This window comes from Lontra canadensis, unplaced genomic scaffold (assembly GCF_010015895.1).
Source record: "Lontra canadensis isolate GAN:19392208 unplaced genomic scaffold, GSC_riverotter_1.0 scaffold1057, whole genome shotgun sequence".
Classification (NCBI taxonomy): domain Eukaryota; kingdom Metazoa; phylum Chordata; class Mammalia; order Carnivora; family Mustelidae; genus Lontra; species Lontra canadensis.
Window position 1 is genome coordinate 4,112 of NW_022632041.1, and position 14,822 is coordinate 18,933.

General features: G+C 40.5%; 1 protein-coding gene across 1 annotated transcript; it reads right to left on the reverse strand.

The window, feature by feature from the left end:
- Window positions 1-3,968: 3,968 nt before the first annotated feature.
- LOC116863394 (protocadherin gamma-A1-like) lies at window positions 3,969-6,812 on the reverse strand. The gene has a single exon (XM_032850853.1). The coding sequence runs from the start codon at window positions 6,554-6,556 to the stop codon at window positions 4,121-4,123; it is 2,436 nt and encodes an 811-aa protein (XP_032706744.1). The 5' UTR covers window positions 6,557-6,812; the 3' UTR covers window positions 3,969-4,120.
- Window positions 6,813-14,822: the final 8,010 nt, after the last annotated feature.

The window sequence follows — 14,822 nt, forward strand, 5'->3', positions numbered from 1 at the left end:
ATATTAGTCCTAGCACTGGACTTCACAGAATTTTAATTTCTCCCCACTGGTCTCAGTATGACTTTTACTGTCTGCTTCTATTGCTTCATCATCAGAATTCTTCCTTGTTTATATATTAATAAGTTATACTCTAAGCTTTGTTTTTTCCCTATTATTTTCTTAAAGTTTATGCTGATACAGTGTTTCTTGTTTGCCTTGTTTCTTGAGTGTCTTGCTAAACTCACTTATTTTCAATAATTTGTTTTGCTTTTAGTTATTTTATTTGTCTATAAATTTACCCCTAGGTACTCTTTCAGCTGTATTCCACAATTTAATTTAATTTTAAATATGTTCCACATCCAACATGGGGCTCAAACTCATCACCCTGAGATCAAGAGTTGCATGTTCAACTGATTGAGCCAACCAGGTGTCCCTGTATTCCACAGTTTTAAATAATATTTTAATTTTTTCCTTTGTTTAAAAGATTTTATTTATTTATTTACAGACAGAGATCACAAGTAGGCAGAGAAGCAGGCGGGGGGAGGGGGAGCAGGCTCCCTGCTGAGTGGGAAGCCCCATGTGGGGCTCGATCCCAGGACCCTGGGATCATGACCTGAGCTGGAGGCAGACGCTTAACCATCTGAACCACCCAGGCGCCCCTAATTTTTGTTCCTTTCTAAATAGTTTTTATTTCCATTGTGGTTTTTTAAAATCCAAGAGTAATTTAGGGGTATAGATTTAAGTGTCCAAACTTTCTTTGTTTCCCTTTTACTATTGTTAAATATTTGCTTTGTAATTTTCCAGTTTTATTGAGCTACAATTAATAAATAAAATTGTAAGATATTTAAAGTGTACAACGTAATGATATCATATATGTATACATCGTGAAAGGATTCCCCTTATTGATTTAATTAACACATCCATCACCTCAAATATTTACTTCTTTATATGTGTGAGAACACTTAAGTTCTCTCTGAAAAAATTTCTATTATACAACACAATTTAATATTATCAACTGTAGTCTCCATGTTATATAATAGTCCGGCCTTATTCTTTTCTTTTAAAGATTTTATTTGTTTATTTGACACAAAGAGAGAGTGTGTGTGTGAGCACAAGCAGGGGGAGCGGCAGGCAAAGGGAGAGGAAGAAGCAGGCTCACCACACAGGAAGACCGAAGCAGGACTCGATCCCAGCACCATGGGATCATGACCTGAGCTGAAGGCAGATGCTTAAGGAATGAGCCACCCAGGAGCCCCAGGCCTTATTCATCTTACAACTGTAAGTTTGTACCCTTTTACCTACCTGTCTCTATTTTCCCCACCCCAGCTTTATGGATTAAGTACATGTTAAAAGGCACATATATTATTGATACTTTGAAATTTACTCTTTTTTATGACTATGTCGTAAATTGCTGTAGATTCCATATGTTCATGTAAAGAATGGCTATTCTGTATTTGTTGTACATAGGATTCTATATGGATTTATTAGATCAAGCTTATAGATTCTATTGTTCAAATTTTCTGTATGCTTAGTAATTTTGTCCCTGTGGGGTATATTATTTCTTATGACACTGAGTTTAAATCTCCTGGTATTCTTTTCAAAGCTATATTGTTCAGTGATTGGGGGCTTATATTTTTTATATCTTTTTGTTTGTCTAGTTTTTTGTAATTATGAGCAGTTCATTAAAAAAAATCACCATTGGGGCACCTGGGTGGCTCAGTTATTAAGTGTCTGCCTTCGCTCCAGTCATGATTCCAGGGTCCTAGGATCAAGCCCCACATCAGACTCCTTTCTCAGCGGGAAGCCTGCTTCTCCCTCTCCCACTCCACCTGTTTGTGTTCCCTTTCTTGCTGTGTCTCTCTCTGTCAAATAAATAAATAAAATCTTTTTAAAAATCACAATTAATGTTTGTTGTCTTACACACTACTTGCTGTTATATTAAAACTGACATGACTGCTTTCTTTTGTGTGTCCACATATATATTTTTATTTTCACTATTTTAGTAGAATTTGTTTTAAGCATGTATCTTATTGGCAGAATATAGATGGGTTTTAAAAATCATCCAGCTTCGTAATTTCTGTAATTCTGTATTTTAAGTTTAGCTAATTTATATACATAGAAAATAAAAAATTTTAAATTAACAGGAGCTGAGAAAATCCAGAATTGAAATAACTAATGTAACTTTTTTTTAAATGTCACTTTTTAAAAAGATTTATTTATTTGAGAGAGGGAGAAAAGTGCATGCACATGGGGAGGGCCAGAGGAGCAGAGTCAAGCCGACTCCCTGCTGAGCATGGAGCCCACTGGAGGGATCCATCCCAGGACCCTGAGGTCATGACCTGAGCTGAAACCAAGAATAAGATACTTAACCAATTGAGCCACCCAGGTGCCCCATGAAATAACTTATGTTATTGAGAGTGTACTCCAAACAGAAAATAAAAATAAAAATCAACGCTTAGACATATAGAAGGATGAGAGAATTTTTTTAAAAGCCATTAGACAGAGAACAGAGATACCTTGAAGATAACGACAATTTGTTGAAAGTATCTCACTAGCAACAATAACTCCAGAAGATGATGTTTCAACATTTTGGTTTGTAGATTTAAGTGGAAGAGTTTCTTAATTGCTCTCTCTCTTCTATTTTCTCTCCCACTCTCCCTCCCTTCTGGGTTCAGGGTTTTGTCTCTTATAGTTTTAAAAGTGTTTTTATTCCAGGTCCCAGGCCATAAGTAGGTCTTTTAATGGTGTGCAGCAGTAGTAGTGTGAATATTACAGCTCATGTCTAAGAAACTTGGTGTTCATCTTCTGAATCTAGCACCTGTATCCACTTTTCACCTTTGGTCTGCAGTATGCTAAAAGTCATGACCACAGGAATGGGTAGGCAGCATTTTCATGCAATTTCTCCCTGTTTTAGGTAGTTGAGGGGCCGAACTGCTTATTTTGGATTCTAGTAGTAAGTCTGTAGTAAGTCTGGCTCGGGTTCCTTGTTTAGCCTGAAGCACTCTGTCCCTGTAACAGTGCTGGAATGACCTCCTGATCTTATGCCTGTATCTAAGCCAAGAAAAGAATCCCCATAGCTTTAGTGTGGCTCACCACTTTCTGTTCCATCTCTGACCCATATATATATTTATTTTTTATTTATGCCTTACCAAGCTTTTGATTTCTTATTTTTATAGTTTGTTTAGCTCTTTAATTTATTGGACCAGAGTAAGTTTATCAAAGCATGGACTTACTCCCCTATGATACATTTCTTGAGAAGAGTTAACACACACATTAAAATGAAATATATACTTGGTTTTTGTTAGTTGCTCCCATTATAGGCGTAATATACAAGTCAGGAGGCTTCAAAACAACTTCTCAAGTTGCATAGTAAATTTCCTGTCATTCACTTTATTACCTCATTTCAAAAGTTCTTAAACATCTAATGTATTCCTCAGAATACATGAATTATCTCAAAATAAAAGATGAAACAAAGGGCTAAGATATTCCACAAAAAATCCATATATATATATTCCTATAATTTAATCCTAACACAACTAAAAATAATATTTTAGACAACCTTTACCTCTTCAAATGTCCCCAAATAAAAGAGGCCTTGCCAGATGACATGTATTTTAAGTTTAGGGATAAATTAGTACTTATAACTGAGAGAAATTTAAAACATTGTTAGTCACATAAATATTGGTGGATCTTTTCTAGTCAAACCCTATCCTTGCCAGATAAGAGAATGGTAAAACAAGAAAAATTAAACTATTTGACCAGAGGAAAGCAAGAAAATATTAGAAGTTGTATTTTCTTGTTTCTGATGCAATGCTCTTCATTTTAAAAATATTTTATTTATGTATTTGAAAGAGAGATCACAAGTAGGCAGAGAGGCAGGCAGAGAGAGAGGGAGGAAGCAGGCCTCCCGCTGAGCAGAGAACCCGGGGTGGGGCTCGATCCCAGGACCCTGGGATCATGCCCTGAGCCGAAGGCAGAGGCTTAACCCACTGAGCCACTCAGGTGCCCCTGGATATAAACATTTAATAATAATTTCCCAGAATCTGTAAATAGAAATCTACAAAAATATGTGGGTAATAGAACTGTTAATAGTAAAGACTGACAGTAAATAAACTCAGTAATTATTTTTACCTAGAAAAATTTAGTAGAAGTTTACCTGAGAAAATGTTTCCTTTTTGTCTTCAAGTAAATCCTGAGATACCAGAAGAGGCTCGCTTTTCCCACAGCTCTCCTGGCTGATGAGCGTGTCGGCGTAGTTGGGCTGGGGGAAGATCAGGTGACTCTTGCGCGAGTCCGCGGTGAGGGAGACCTCATGCGAATAGGTCTGCAGGAAAGCCCGCACCCCGTCCACGCCCACGAAGTGCGAGGCCGGCACGCCCACCAGCCCGCCTCCTGAAGCCTGGAGCACACGCGACGCGTGCCAGCGCCTCAGCCTGAGCGCCAGCAGCACGATGACGAAGGCGAGGAAGACGCAGGAGACGGCGGCCACCGCCACCACCAGATAGAGCGTGAGGTCCGCATCGTCTGGGTCGGCTGGGGTCCCGATGCTGCCCAGGTCCGCCAGGACGTCCGGGATGCTGTCGGCCACGGCCACGGTGAGCGTGACGGTGGCCGACAGAGGGGGCTGCCCGTGATCCTGCACCGCCACCACCAGGCTCTGCTTGAGCGCGTCTCTGTCCAGCAGGGCCCGCGCTGTGCGCACCTCGCCCGTGTGCAGCCCCACCGTGAAGAGCCCTGGCTCGCTGGCCTTGAGCAGGCGGTAGGACAGCCAGGCGTTCTGGCCGGAGTCTCTGTCCACCGCCACCACCTTGGTGACCAGGTAGCCGGGCTCTGCGGATCGGGGCGCCAGCTCCACGCCTGTGGAATCGTCAGTGGGGAGAGCGGGGTAAAGGATTTCTGGTGTGTTGTCATTCTGGTCCAGTACGAATAGGCTCAGCGACACATTGCTGCTGAGCGGCGGGTCGCCACTGTCACATGCTACCACTCTCAGTTGAAACTCCCGGAACTGTTCATAGTCGAAGGATCTCAGGGCATATAAGACTCCAGTGTCTGAGTTGATGGAAACATACGAGGACAGAGGCACCCCCTGGATGGTGTCCTCCACCAAGGAGTAAGTGACTAGTGCATTCTCATTGCTGTCGGCATCATGGGCTGTTGCAGAAAAGAGGGAGGCACCTCGAGGATTGTTTTCTAGAATGAAGGTAGAGTAGGAGTCCTGGGGAAAAACAGGGGTGTTGTCGTTGATATCTGTCACTTGCAGTGAAATGTGAGTTTCAGTAGATAGAGCTGGAGTTCCCTGATCTGTTGCTGTTACTGTGATGTTGTACCTAGAGGTAAGTTCTCTGTCCAGTGTTCTTTCTGTCACTAAATGGTAAAAATTATCATCCAACTTTTCTAATTTAAAAGGTAGATTTCCAGGAATGGAACAGGTAGTATCACCGTTGTCTCCAGAGTCCCGGTCATGCACACTGATAAGAGCAATTATAGCTCCAGGAGGAAAGTTTTCTGGGACTGAAGTGGTGACAGAGGTCATGGTCACCTCTGGGGCATTATCATTTATGTCCAGAACTTTGACCAGCACCTTAGCTCTGGCCATGAGGCCTGCCCCATCCTGAGCCTGAATTTCCATTGAATAAATTTTGTATTCTTCAAAATCCAGGGCTTCCTTATTTGATATTTCTCCTGTGTAAGAATCCAGCTGAAATATCTGGGCTCTTTTGTGGTCTATATTGTGAAATGAGTATGCTACTTCCCCATTGACTCCTTCATCTGGGTCAGTAGCTTTTACTGTAAGCAGCCGAGTACCCAGTGGCACATTCTCTGGGACACTCGTATTGTACTGTGCTTGAGTAAATGCTGGAGGGTTGTCATTTGCATCTACCACCTGAACATGAATGCGGAGGGTTCCTGAAAGGACTGGGTTGCCCCCATCAGAGGCCGTGAGGAGGAGGTGGTGCACAGCTTCTTCTTCCCTATCCAGGGGACTCTGCAGCACCATCTCTGGGAGTTGGGATCCATCAGCTCCCTGTTGCACATCCAGGGAGAAATGAGGATTGGAGCTGAGCTGGTAGCTCTGCAGTGAATTCATACCCACATCAAGATCTTGCCCCAAAGGTAGAGGGATCCTGGTACCTGGAGTAGTTATTTCATTCATTTTAAATTCCACGTCCTCTAACTGAAACCGGGGAGTGTTGTCATTAATATCAATTATTTCCACTTCAACAGGGAAAAGCTTCATTTTATCCTCTACCAAGATGTTAAAACTCACCAGACATTGCACACTCTGTGCACAGAGCTCCTCCCGGTCTATCCTGCCCGCTGTGACCAAGCTGCCACTTCGAGGGTTCAGAGCAAAAAGCTGCGTCCTACCTCTAGAGATGATGCGAACTCTGCGCTCTGTGAGCTCCTGAGGTTGCAGCCCCAGGTCTTCAGCGATGTTGCCCACGAAGAAAGCTTTGTCTGTCTCTTCTGGCACCATGTATCGGATCTTCCCAGCCCAAGCTACCCACGACAGCCCCAGAAAAAGGCATAGCAGGAACAGCTCGCTGCAGCTGGGCTGCTTCCCCTGCATCACCATTGCTCTCTCACTTCGTAGTTTACTCCCAGTCCGGTACCAAGAGTATTGTTTCTCTGTTCTTCTAAGCCTAAATTAACCAAATTTTCAGGAGATTTCAGAGCGGAAAGTGGTCCAGAAGTAGGGTCTGGGAAGCTTCAGGGAGACTGTTTTCAATCTGGCAGTGATGGAGGTTCTAAGAAGCTATTTTTTTTCTTTTTTCTTTGGGGGTAAGAGTGCGCACGCGCAGCCTGTATCTCCCAGACTGGTGAACAGCGGCGCCCAGAGTCCTCATCAGTTACTACACTCGTAGATAATACTGAAACTTACCTTTGTTAACCTCATCGATCTTTCCTTAAGTCTTGGTTTATTGTCAAGAAAGTAGCTATTGATTCTATAATATAATATAATATAATATAATATAATATAATATAATATAATATAATATAATATAATATAAGCATGAAAATGAGAAACTATTGTGTTTATTTAATTAATCATATCTAACTGTTACTAAATTGCAATATACAGTAGAATCTCAGTATACCTAAGCTATCTGCTTTCCCTGTTTGCTATTCAGGCAATATCATCACAAGGGACAAAAATCATACCTCCATTTCCCTAGTATGTCTTGACACTTGACAGTTTCTCAGGCCACACAGAAGAGCAACTACCCTTTGACTGGTGAATCAAATAAAAACTAGAGGATAAATAAACTTTTAAAATGTAAGCTAGACTTTTAAAAATTGGGCTGTACATTTTCTTTCCATTGTGCTTTGAATATTTATCAGAAACCTCTGAATTTTGAAGGATGTGTTTTAACCATTTCTTATTTTTTCAAAACTCGTTTCTGAAGTGTCTATGTATTATGTGGATTTTAAAAGACCTTTAAGTCACTCAAAGGCAATAAATTTTGACTAGAATAACACTGGGTTCTTGGAATTTCACTGGAAAATGTCATATGAGTATCTAATTTAGACTTCAAATTTAAGAGACACAAGAGGTAGTGATATTATTCTTCAAAACTGAGAAGGAAATGGCCACATCTTTATTTTTAGACAGGCCCTGAATATAATACGTGTTCTCCTAAAATCACACTTAATATTTTCTCCAAGAGAAACTGGTTTTCTTAATAGCAAAAATTTTTAAACTAGATTGCCTTCCTTCTTTTACTCATTGCAAAATTAGTAAAAGTTTACTAAGTAAAACACCTTGAGGCTTTGAGTGATTTATCTTTACCCAAAAGTTAAGGAAGAATGTTCTCTGCATTCCAGAGGTTAACATTTTAGGAACAAATTGGGCCAGATACTGGCAGTCAACCTATGGATATGACTGAGAAGAGTAGAGAAAATAAAGCAATAAAGGAAACAAAAGTCACAAGAATAGTTCTTGGAAAGAGAATATCCATTCCTGTATAACCAAATCTATGGTTTTTCAGCTTCTTAAAACAAGTATATGGAGTCCAAAGGCAGAAACTTAAGTATTCAGTGAACCTCTTTAAATATTACAAGGAGAGGACTTTTTACCAGAAAATATAAGTTTTTAGAATGTGCACTAATAGGCACAAACTTTTCACCAATGGGACTGTCTGGACAAATGAAAGAAATTTAAAAACACACAGCAACTAGAAAGTGAATTTGTAGAGCTTCTCTTCCTCCAACAACAGCAAAAACCAAGTAGAGTTGATTTAGAACAGGATATTTACAAAATAAAAGTGTTAGAACTCACAGGTAAATATTTGAATCCAATGTAATACTGAAGGTTGCAGTGCAGGCACCAAAGAGAACATCCAGTTAAAAGATGTTTCTTGAGTCAAAGAAATAAAATTAAAAATTTGCAAAATATCTGAAGCCACAAAAGGACTGCAGAAATAGGGCAAATCTCACTTGCTGAAGTAAAAGCAACTCCAAATCTAGGCTTGGACCAAAGACCAGACTGAAAGTAGGGCTGGAGGAGCCTCTTAGGACCAGAGTGATGGCCAGAGTCACTGTGAGGAGAAGAGCATGGATACAAAGGACAAGGCCACAACCAGGTAAAACTGTGGCTCTGTCTGCCTGCCAGCAGGTACCAGGCCACTGCTGGGTTCTGGCAGCAATTCCTCTAAACTATAGGCAAAGACCAGCTGTAGGATGATGACTGTTGGTATTGTGTGCAGTGACCAGCAAGCCCCGTAGAGCAGCGTCTCTGCTGCTCACAGGACCACAGTGCTAATCTCACTCTTGTGCCTCCCCAGGTTGAAGAATCATATTAGCTGGTCTGAAGCATGTAATAGGATAGCCAGGCAAGGCTCTTCACTTGACGTCCACCTTGGTGACCAGATAGCGAGTTGCACTGTGCATGGTGCCACATCCAAGAAGGCATGATTTCTGGCTGCAGCTCCTGGCACAGTGCTGCCTGTGCATTTTCGTTGTGGTGGCCCACCATCACAAGGAGCCTGCAGTGAACATCATCGTGCTCTGCACTAGGACACATTGGATGACGATGCACATGGTACTCGGTTGCTGGTCAGGAAGAAATAGGCACATAGGGCCCCACATCTGGGTAAGAAGCACTAAAGTGTGCAATGGAGGCTTTGAGCAGGCATTCCCATTCTCTTGGGCCATATAAGAGGCCTGCTGGAGAACAAAAGCATTTTTATTGATGGGGGTGATTTGCAGGGTGATGTTTGTGCTGGAGGAGAGAACGGCTTATCCTTGGTGGCTCAGGTGGTGACACTGTACTTCACATACTGCTCCCAGTTTAGAATTCCTTCTGCCTGTATCTAGAAAGAATTACGAAGTAATTCTTATAGGTGAATTGCTCGTTTATTACTTCCTACAATATCTTTTATCTCTGCTCTGTTTTGGCTTGGGCAACCAGAGTTCTTGCCTTGCCTATACAGCCAGCTGAAAGTCATCTGCACAGCATTATAGTTCTCAACCTCCACTTCAATAAGGATTCTGAAATGGACCCTTAAACTGCCTCCAATCTTCTCTTCTACTAAATGTTGCAACTGTCATGTTCCAAAATCAAAGATGGCACCGTTATTACTGGATGACAGATATTTGCTATATGCCCTGGGAGACTGTGTAGTAAGTGTAGGGGAACTCTACCTTAAAGGTGTCACCTAGGTCAGTGGGGAACCACCTGACGAATGCAGACGATGTGGTAGAGGGCAGGTGAACTCTGCTGTACTCCTTGTGGCTCAGTATGGGAGGACTGGCATTAGCCTCCATCTCTTATATCTTGCCATAAGCTGCTTCTACTGTTCCCCACCATGAAGTGGTGGCAGCTCTGTTCCTTTGGTCCATTCCTGCCCTACTCATCTCTTTTACTTGTGGGGACTACGGAGATTGGTATTGAAATTAATGTGATAAATTCATAGAGAATTACTTGCAGGATCCAAACATACCGGGGTTTAAGAATGAATATGCTACTATTAAGATGTTTCCTACAATTTCCAAAACAAAATGTATTAAAAGCCACAAATTATTTATATCCAGGGCGAATATATTTACATGAAAAGCATTTATGGGATTTCTAGAGGAGGGTTTCAGATTCAAGATCCCAAAGACTTCCTTTAGCATATCTGCTAGATCTAGCCTGTCATTCTCCAGTTCTTCCCTGCTGCCCTTGCTGGCACTGGCAGTAAAAAGAGGCTTCCCAGCACTCACCCGTAGTTCCAGTCACCAAGACGCATATCTTTGCCCAGATTCTCCACTTTTAAACCACTGGCTCTTCTTCTGGAATTTCACAGCGCACCTGATGTGTAGTTCACTAGACAGAACAAAGACGCCAGTAAGGGAAACCGCTTCCTGCCCGCCAAGCATCTTCCCTGCGGGGGTCTTCTTATCTCTTCTTGATGCTCCTTCTCAGATCTTAATACACCTTGCCATGGTGGCTTCCAGATTACAAAGGTGCGCTGGAGAGAAAAGGCAGCACTTCACTCTGGTTCATTAAACATCCTGGCATTTCTGATCCAGATATTTGGAAAAGATGGTGGGAGAGAAGGCATTTGGAATCCACTCCAGACGCATTACCCAAGTCAGCAGGGATCACTGGGTCAGAATGCCAATGGATTGCTTTGTTTCATTCTATCCACGGATTAGGAGACAGCGGCACCCAGAGGCCTGGTACTATATCTACCGCATGTAATTTCCCAGTCAGGTGACTGTATTTGCTTTATTTCCAGGGCTTATTTTAGACAAAGGCTGTAAGTCGTTATTTATTTTTGACAAAATATTAAAAAATGGAATTTTCACAAAACTTAAACCAAGCACTTTTATTAAAATTCATCAACTTAAAATAATTCATATAGAATTTTCCCTCTTGGTATGAGGAAGATACACTACTGAAGCTTCTTTTCCTTAAAAAAAAACTTTTGCTCAAGAAATTGTCCATTGTAAAAAGAATTTTTCATTATGAAAAGATATTCTCACTGTAAATTCTATAATAAAAAATTTTTACTATACAAAAATAGAAAATACTGATAAAATTTAAAATCACCAGTAATTATATAATTATATCGTATTTGATGACTACTCATACTTCGTTAGTACATAATACTTTTTGTTTCTTTGTTTTGTGGTAATATACACATAATATAAAACTTAACATTTTAACCATTTTTCAAACAATTTTAAGTGCACAGTTCAGTGGTATTAAAATACATTCATAATGTTGTGCAACCATTACCACCATCCATCTCCAGAACACTTTTCATCTTGTAAAACTGAAACCCATACCCATTACCTAATAACTCTTCATTCTCCCTTCTCTCCAGCCCCTGGCAAACGCCATATATTTTCTATGATTTGGGCTACTCTAAATACCTTATACAAGTGGGATCAAGCAGTATTTATTGTCTTATGACTGGCATATTTCCATAGCATAATAACCTTGAAGTTCATCTGTGATATAGCAACTGTCAAAATTTCCTCCCTTTTTAAGGCTGAACAATATTCCACTGTATGTACAGACCACATTTTGCTTATCCATTCATCTGATAGACACTTGTGTTACTTCCAAATTTCAGCTGCTGTGAATAATATTGCTATGAGGATGGGTGTGTGAATGTCCCTTTGAGGGGCACCTGGGTGGCTCAGTGGGTTAGCCCTCTGCTTTCGGCTTGAGTCATGGTCTCAGGATCCTGGGATTGAACCCCGCATCAGGCTTTCTGCTCAGCAGGGAGCCTGTTTCCTCCTCTCTCTCTGCCTGCCTCTCTGCATACTTGTGATCTCTCTCTCTGTTAAATAAAAAAAAAAATCTCAAATGCCCCTTTGAGTCTCTGCTTTCAATTCTCTTGGGTATATACCGAGAAGGAGAATTGCTGGATCACATGGTAATTCTATTTTTTAATTTTTTGAGGAAACTCTACAGTTTTTCACAGTGGCTGTGCCATTTTACATTCCCACCAACAATGCACAAAGGTTTCAAATATTTTAATAATTGCTAACATTTATGTATTTTGGGTTTTTTATAGTAGCCATCATAATGGGTGTAAGGTGGTATTTCATTGTTTTGATTGGCATTTCCCTAACCATTAGTGATGCTGAGCATCTTTTCATGGGCTTACTGTCCACTTGTATCTTTTTTGGAATGACACATATACCATTACAACCCCCAAATAATCAGCTCTTTCATTGATACTACTGGTAGCTTATATAGACTGGTATTTGTGTCCCCTCAAAATTCTTATGTTGAAACTCAATTCCCAGTGTGATGGTATTTGGAGGTAGGGCTTTGGGGAGGTGATTAGCTCAGGAGGGTGCAGTCTCATGAATGGCATTAGTGCTTTGTAAAAGAGGCTGCAGATAACTCCCTCACCCCTTCCACCATGTGAGGTTACAGTAAAAAGGCCACTGTTTATGGAGCCAGAAGCTTGCCCTCACCCAGACACCAAATCTGCTGGCACCTTTATCTCCAACTTCTCAAGCCCCAGAACTAAGAAATAAATTTCTGTTGTTTACAAGCCACTCAGTTTATGGTATTTTGTTATAGTAGCTCAAATGGATGAAGATGGTTATCCATGCCCTTTGCCCTCTTCTGACATTTCCTTTTGTAGTTTAGAGGCCCATCCTCTGAAACAGGAAGCTAAACCTATTCATAGTTGTAATAGGTTCTGATAGATCTAAGCCAATAATGATACTCTCATTCTTCTTGTCATTGTTTACTTAGGAATATAGACTTAATATGATGACTAACCATGGCACTATTTTGAGCCAGATAACTCTTTGTTGTGGGGAAGAAGGCTGTTCTGATATTTAGTAGCATTCCTGGCCTCTACTCGCTAGATACCAGTAGACCCACTCCCATAGTTGTGACTATCAAAAATATCTCCAAAAAAAAATCTCCAGATATTATCAAATGTCACCTCCTCCCACCATACTGAAAATGGTATAGCTCAGGGTATTCTGGTGATTATTATTATTACTAGGCCTATTATTATAGGCATAGGTACATGACCTAAATTGGTCCAATCACATTGAAAGATGAACTTTGGTTGGGGGAGCCACTCTTTGAACTTACCACCGACAAGGAGGGAACTCCCCTGGTTACTGCTGGCAGAGTTCTTGTGACTACAGACTTTAGAAGTCTCAAGATGAGGGCAAAGCTAAAAGAATAACAGAAAAAGTATAAATAAATAATTGTTCTCCAAAATGAGGAAGAGGAAAACAATTTGTGCCAGGTCATGATTCTGTCATGCCCAGAGGGAGCCATACTTGAATGGCACTGTTCAATACAGTAACCACCAGCTATATGTGGCCCCTGAGCATTTGAAATATGGCTAGTCCAAATTGAGATGTGCTGTAAGTGTAAAATACGCACAAGGTTTTGAAGATTTAGTAAAAGTAAGAATGTAAAATATATCATTAATAATTATTACATTGATTACATGTGTAAATGATAGTTTGGATTAAGGTAAATAAAATTATTGAAATTAATTTTATGTTTCTTTTTTTTAAATTTTATGTTTCTTTTTACCACTTTAATGTGCTTACTAGATACTTTAAGATCACATCAGTGGCTTTAATCTGTGGCTCAGAGTATATTTCTAACTGTACAGAGCTGCTCTAGACTATCTGGTTTTTAAGATAACAGATTTTCTAACTGTTTAAATCAGTATCAATTTAGGTTGATCTTTTTTTCTATAGAAAACATCCTAATTGGGGTGTCCCGGTGGCTCAGTTGGTTAAGCGCCTGCTTCTGGTTCAGGTCATGATCCTGGGACTCTGAAATCAAGTCCCGTATCAGGCTCCCAAACCCTCCCCCAGCTCACGCTTGCTCTCTCTCTATCTCTCTCAAATAAATAAATAAAATCCTAAAATAACATTTTGCTTAATACAGGATACTGCTACATTTTACCTAAGCTTGCCCTCTTATCTCTCTCTCAAATAAATGAAATCTTTAAAAAACATTCTACTTGATACAGGAGACTGCTACATTTTAGTTAACCTGGTTTTTTTTTTCAAGATTTCATTTTCTTCTTTGTTTTACTTATTTAAGTAATCTCTCTCTATACCTAATGTGGGGCTCAAAATCATGACCCCATGATCAAGAGTTGGATGCTCCTCCAACTGAACCAGCCAGAAGCCCCTCTAAGATTTTTATATTTAAGTAATCTCCCCACACAATGTGGGACTCAAACTTACAACCCCAAGATCAAGAGTCACATGCTTTACCTACTAAGCCAGGCAGGCACCCCTGATAACTTGTTGTTGTTGTTGTTGTTTTTTACTGTTTATATAATGATATGCCAATATATAAGTGTACTTTTTTGGGGTGTCTGCAATTTCCTCACCCCTATAATTTTTGATCTCTAAAATATAAGCAGGGATACTTCCATCACTCATGATTTTTTAGATTTTTTTTTTAATTTGACAGAGATCACAAGTAGGCAGGCAGAGACAGAGAGAGGGGGATGCAGGCTCCCCGCCAAGCAGAGAGCCCCATGCGGGGCTGGATCCCCGGACCCCAGGATCATGACCTGAGCTGAAGGCAGAGGCTTTAACCCACTGAGCCACCCAGGTACCCCATCACTCATAATTTTTAAACCTCCACAATATAAGGAACTTAAAAGTTTATTAAAGGCAATTTCCAAACACACAGCATAAGCCTGATTGTGCTACTCCTTTATTATAGGAAGGAAGTCTTTGGAGGACTTGTTACTTCACTGGGGAATTTTTTCCTCTCCCCAAATCTTTGGTTTGCTAGTATCCCCGGTATTTCATGGAACAACCACAGAAGTGTAATTCCTTCATCAATTTATAGTGTTTCTGTAGGCCTAATGGGCTTGATTAAAAAAAAAAAA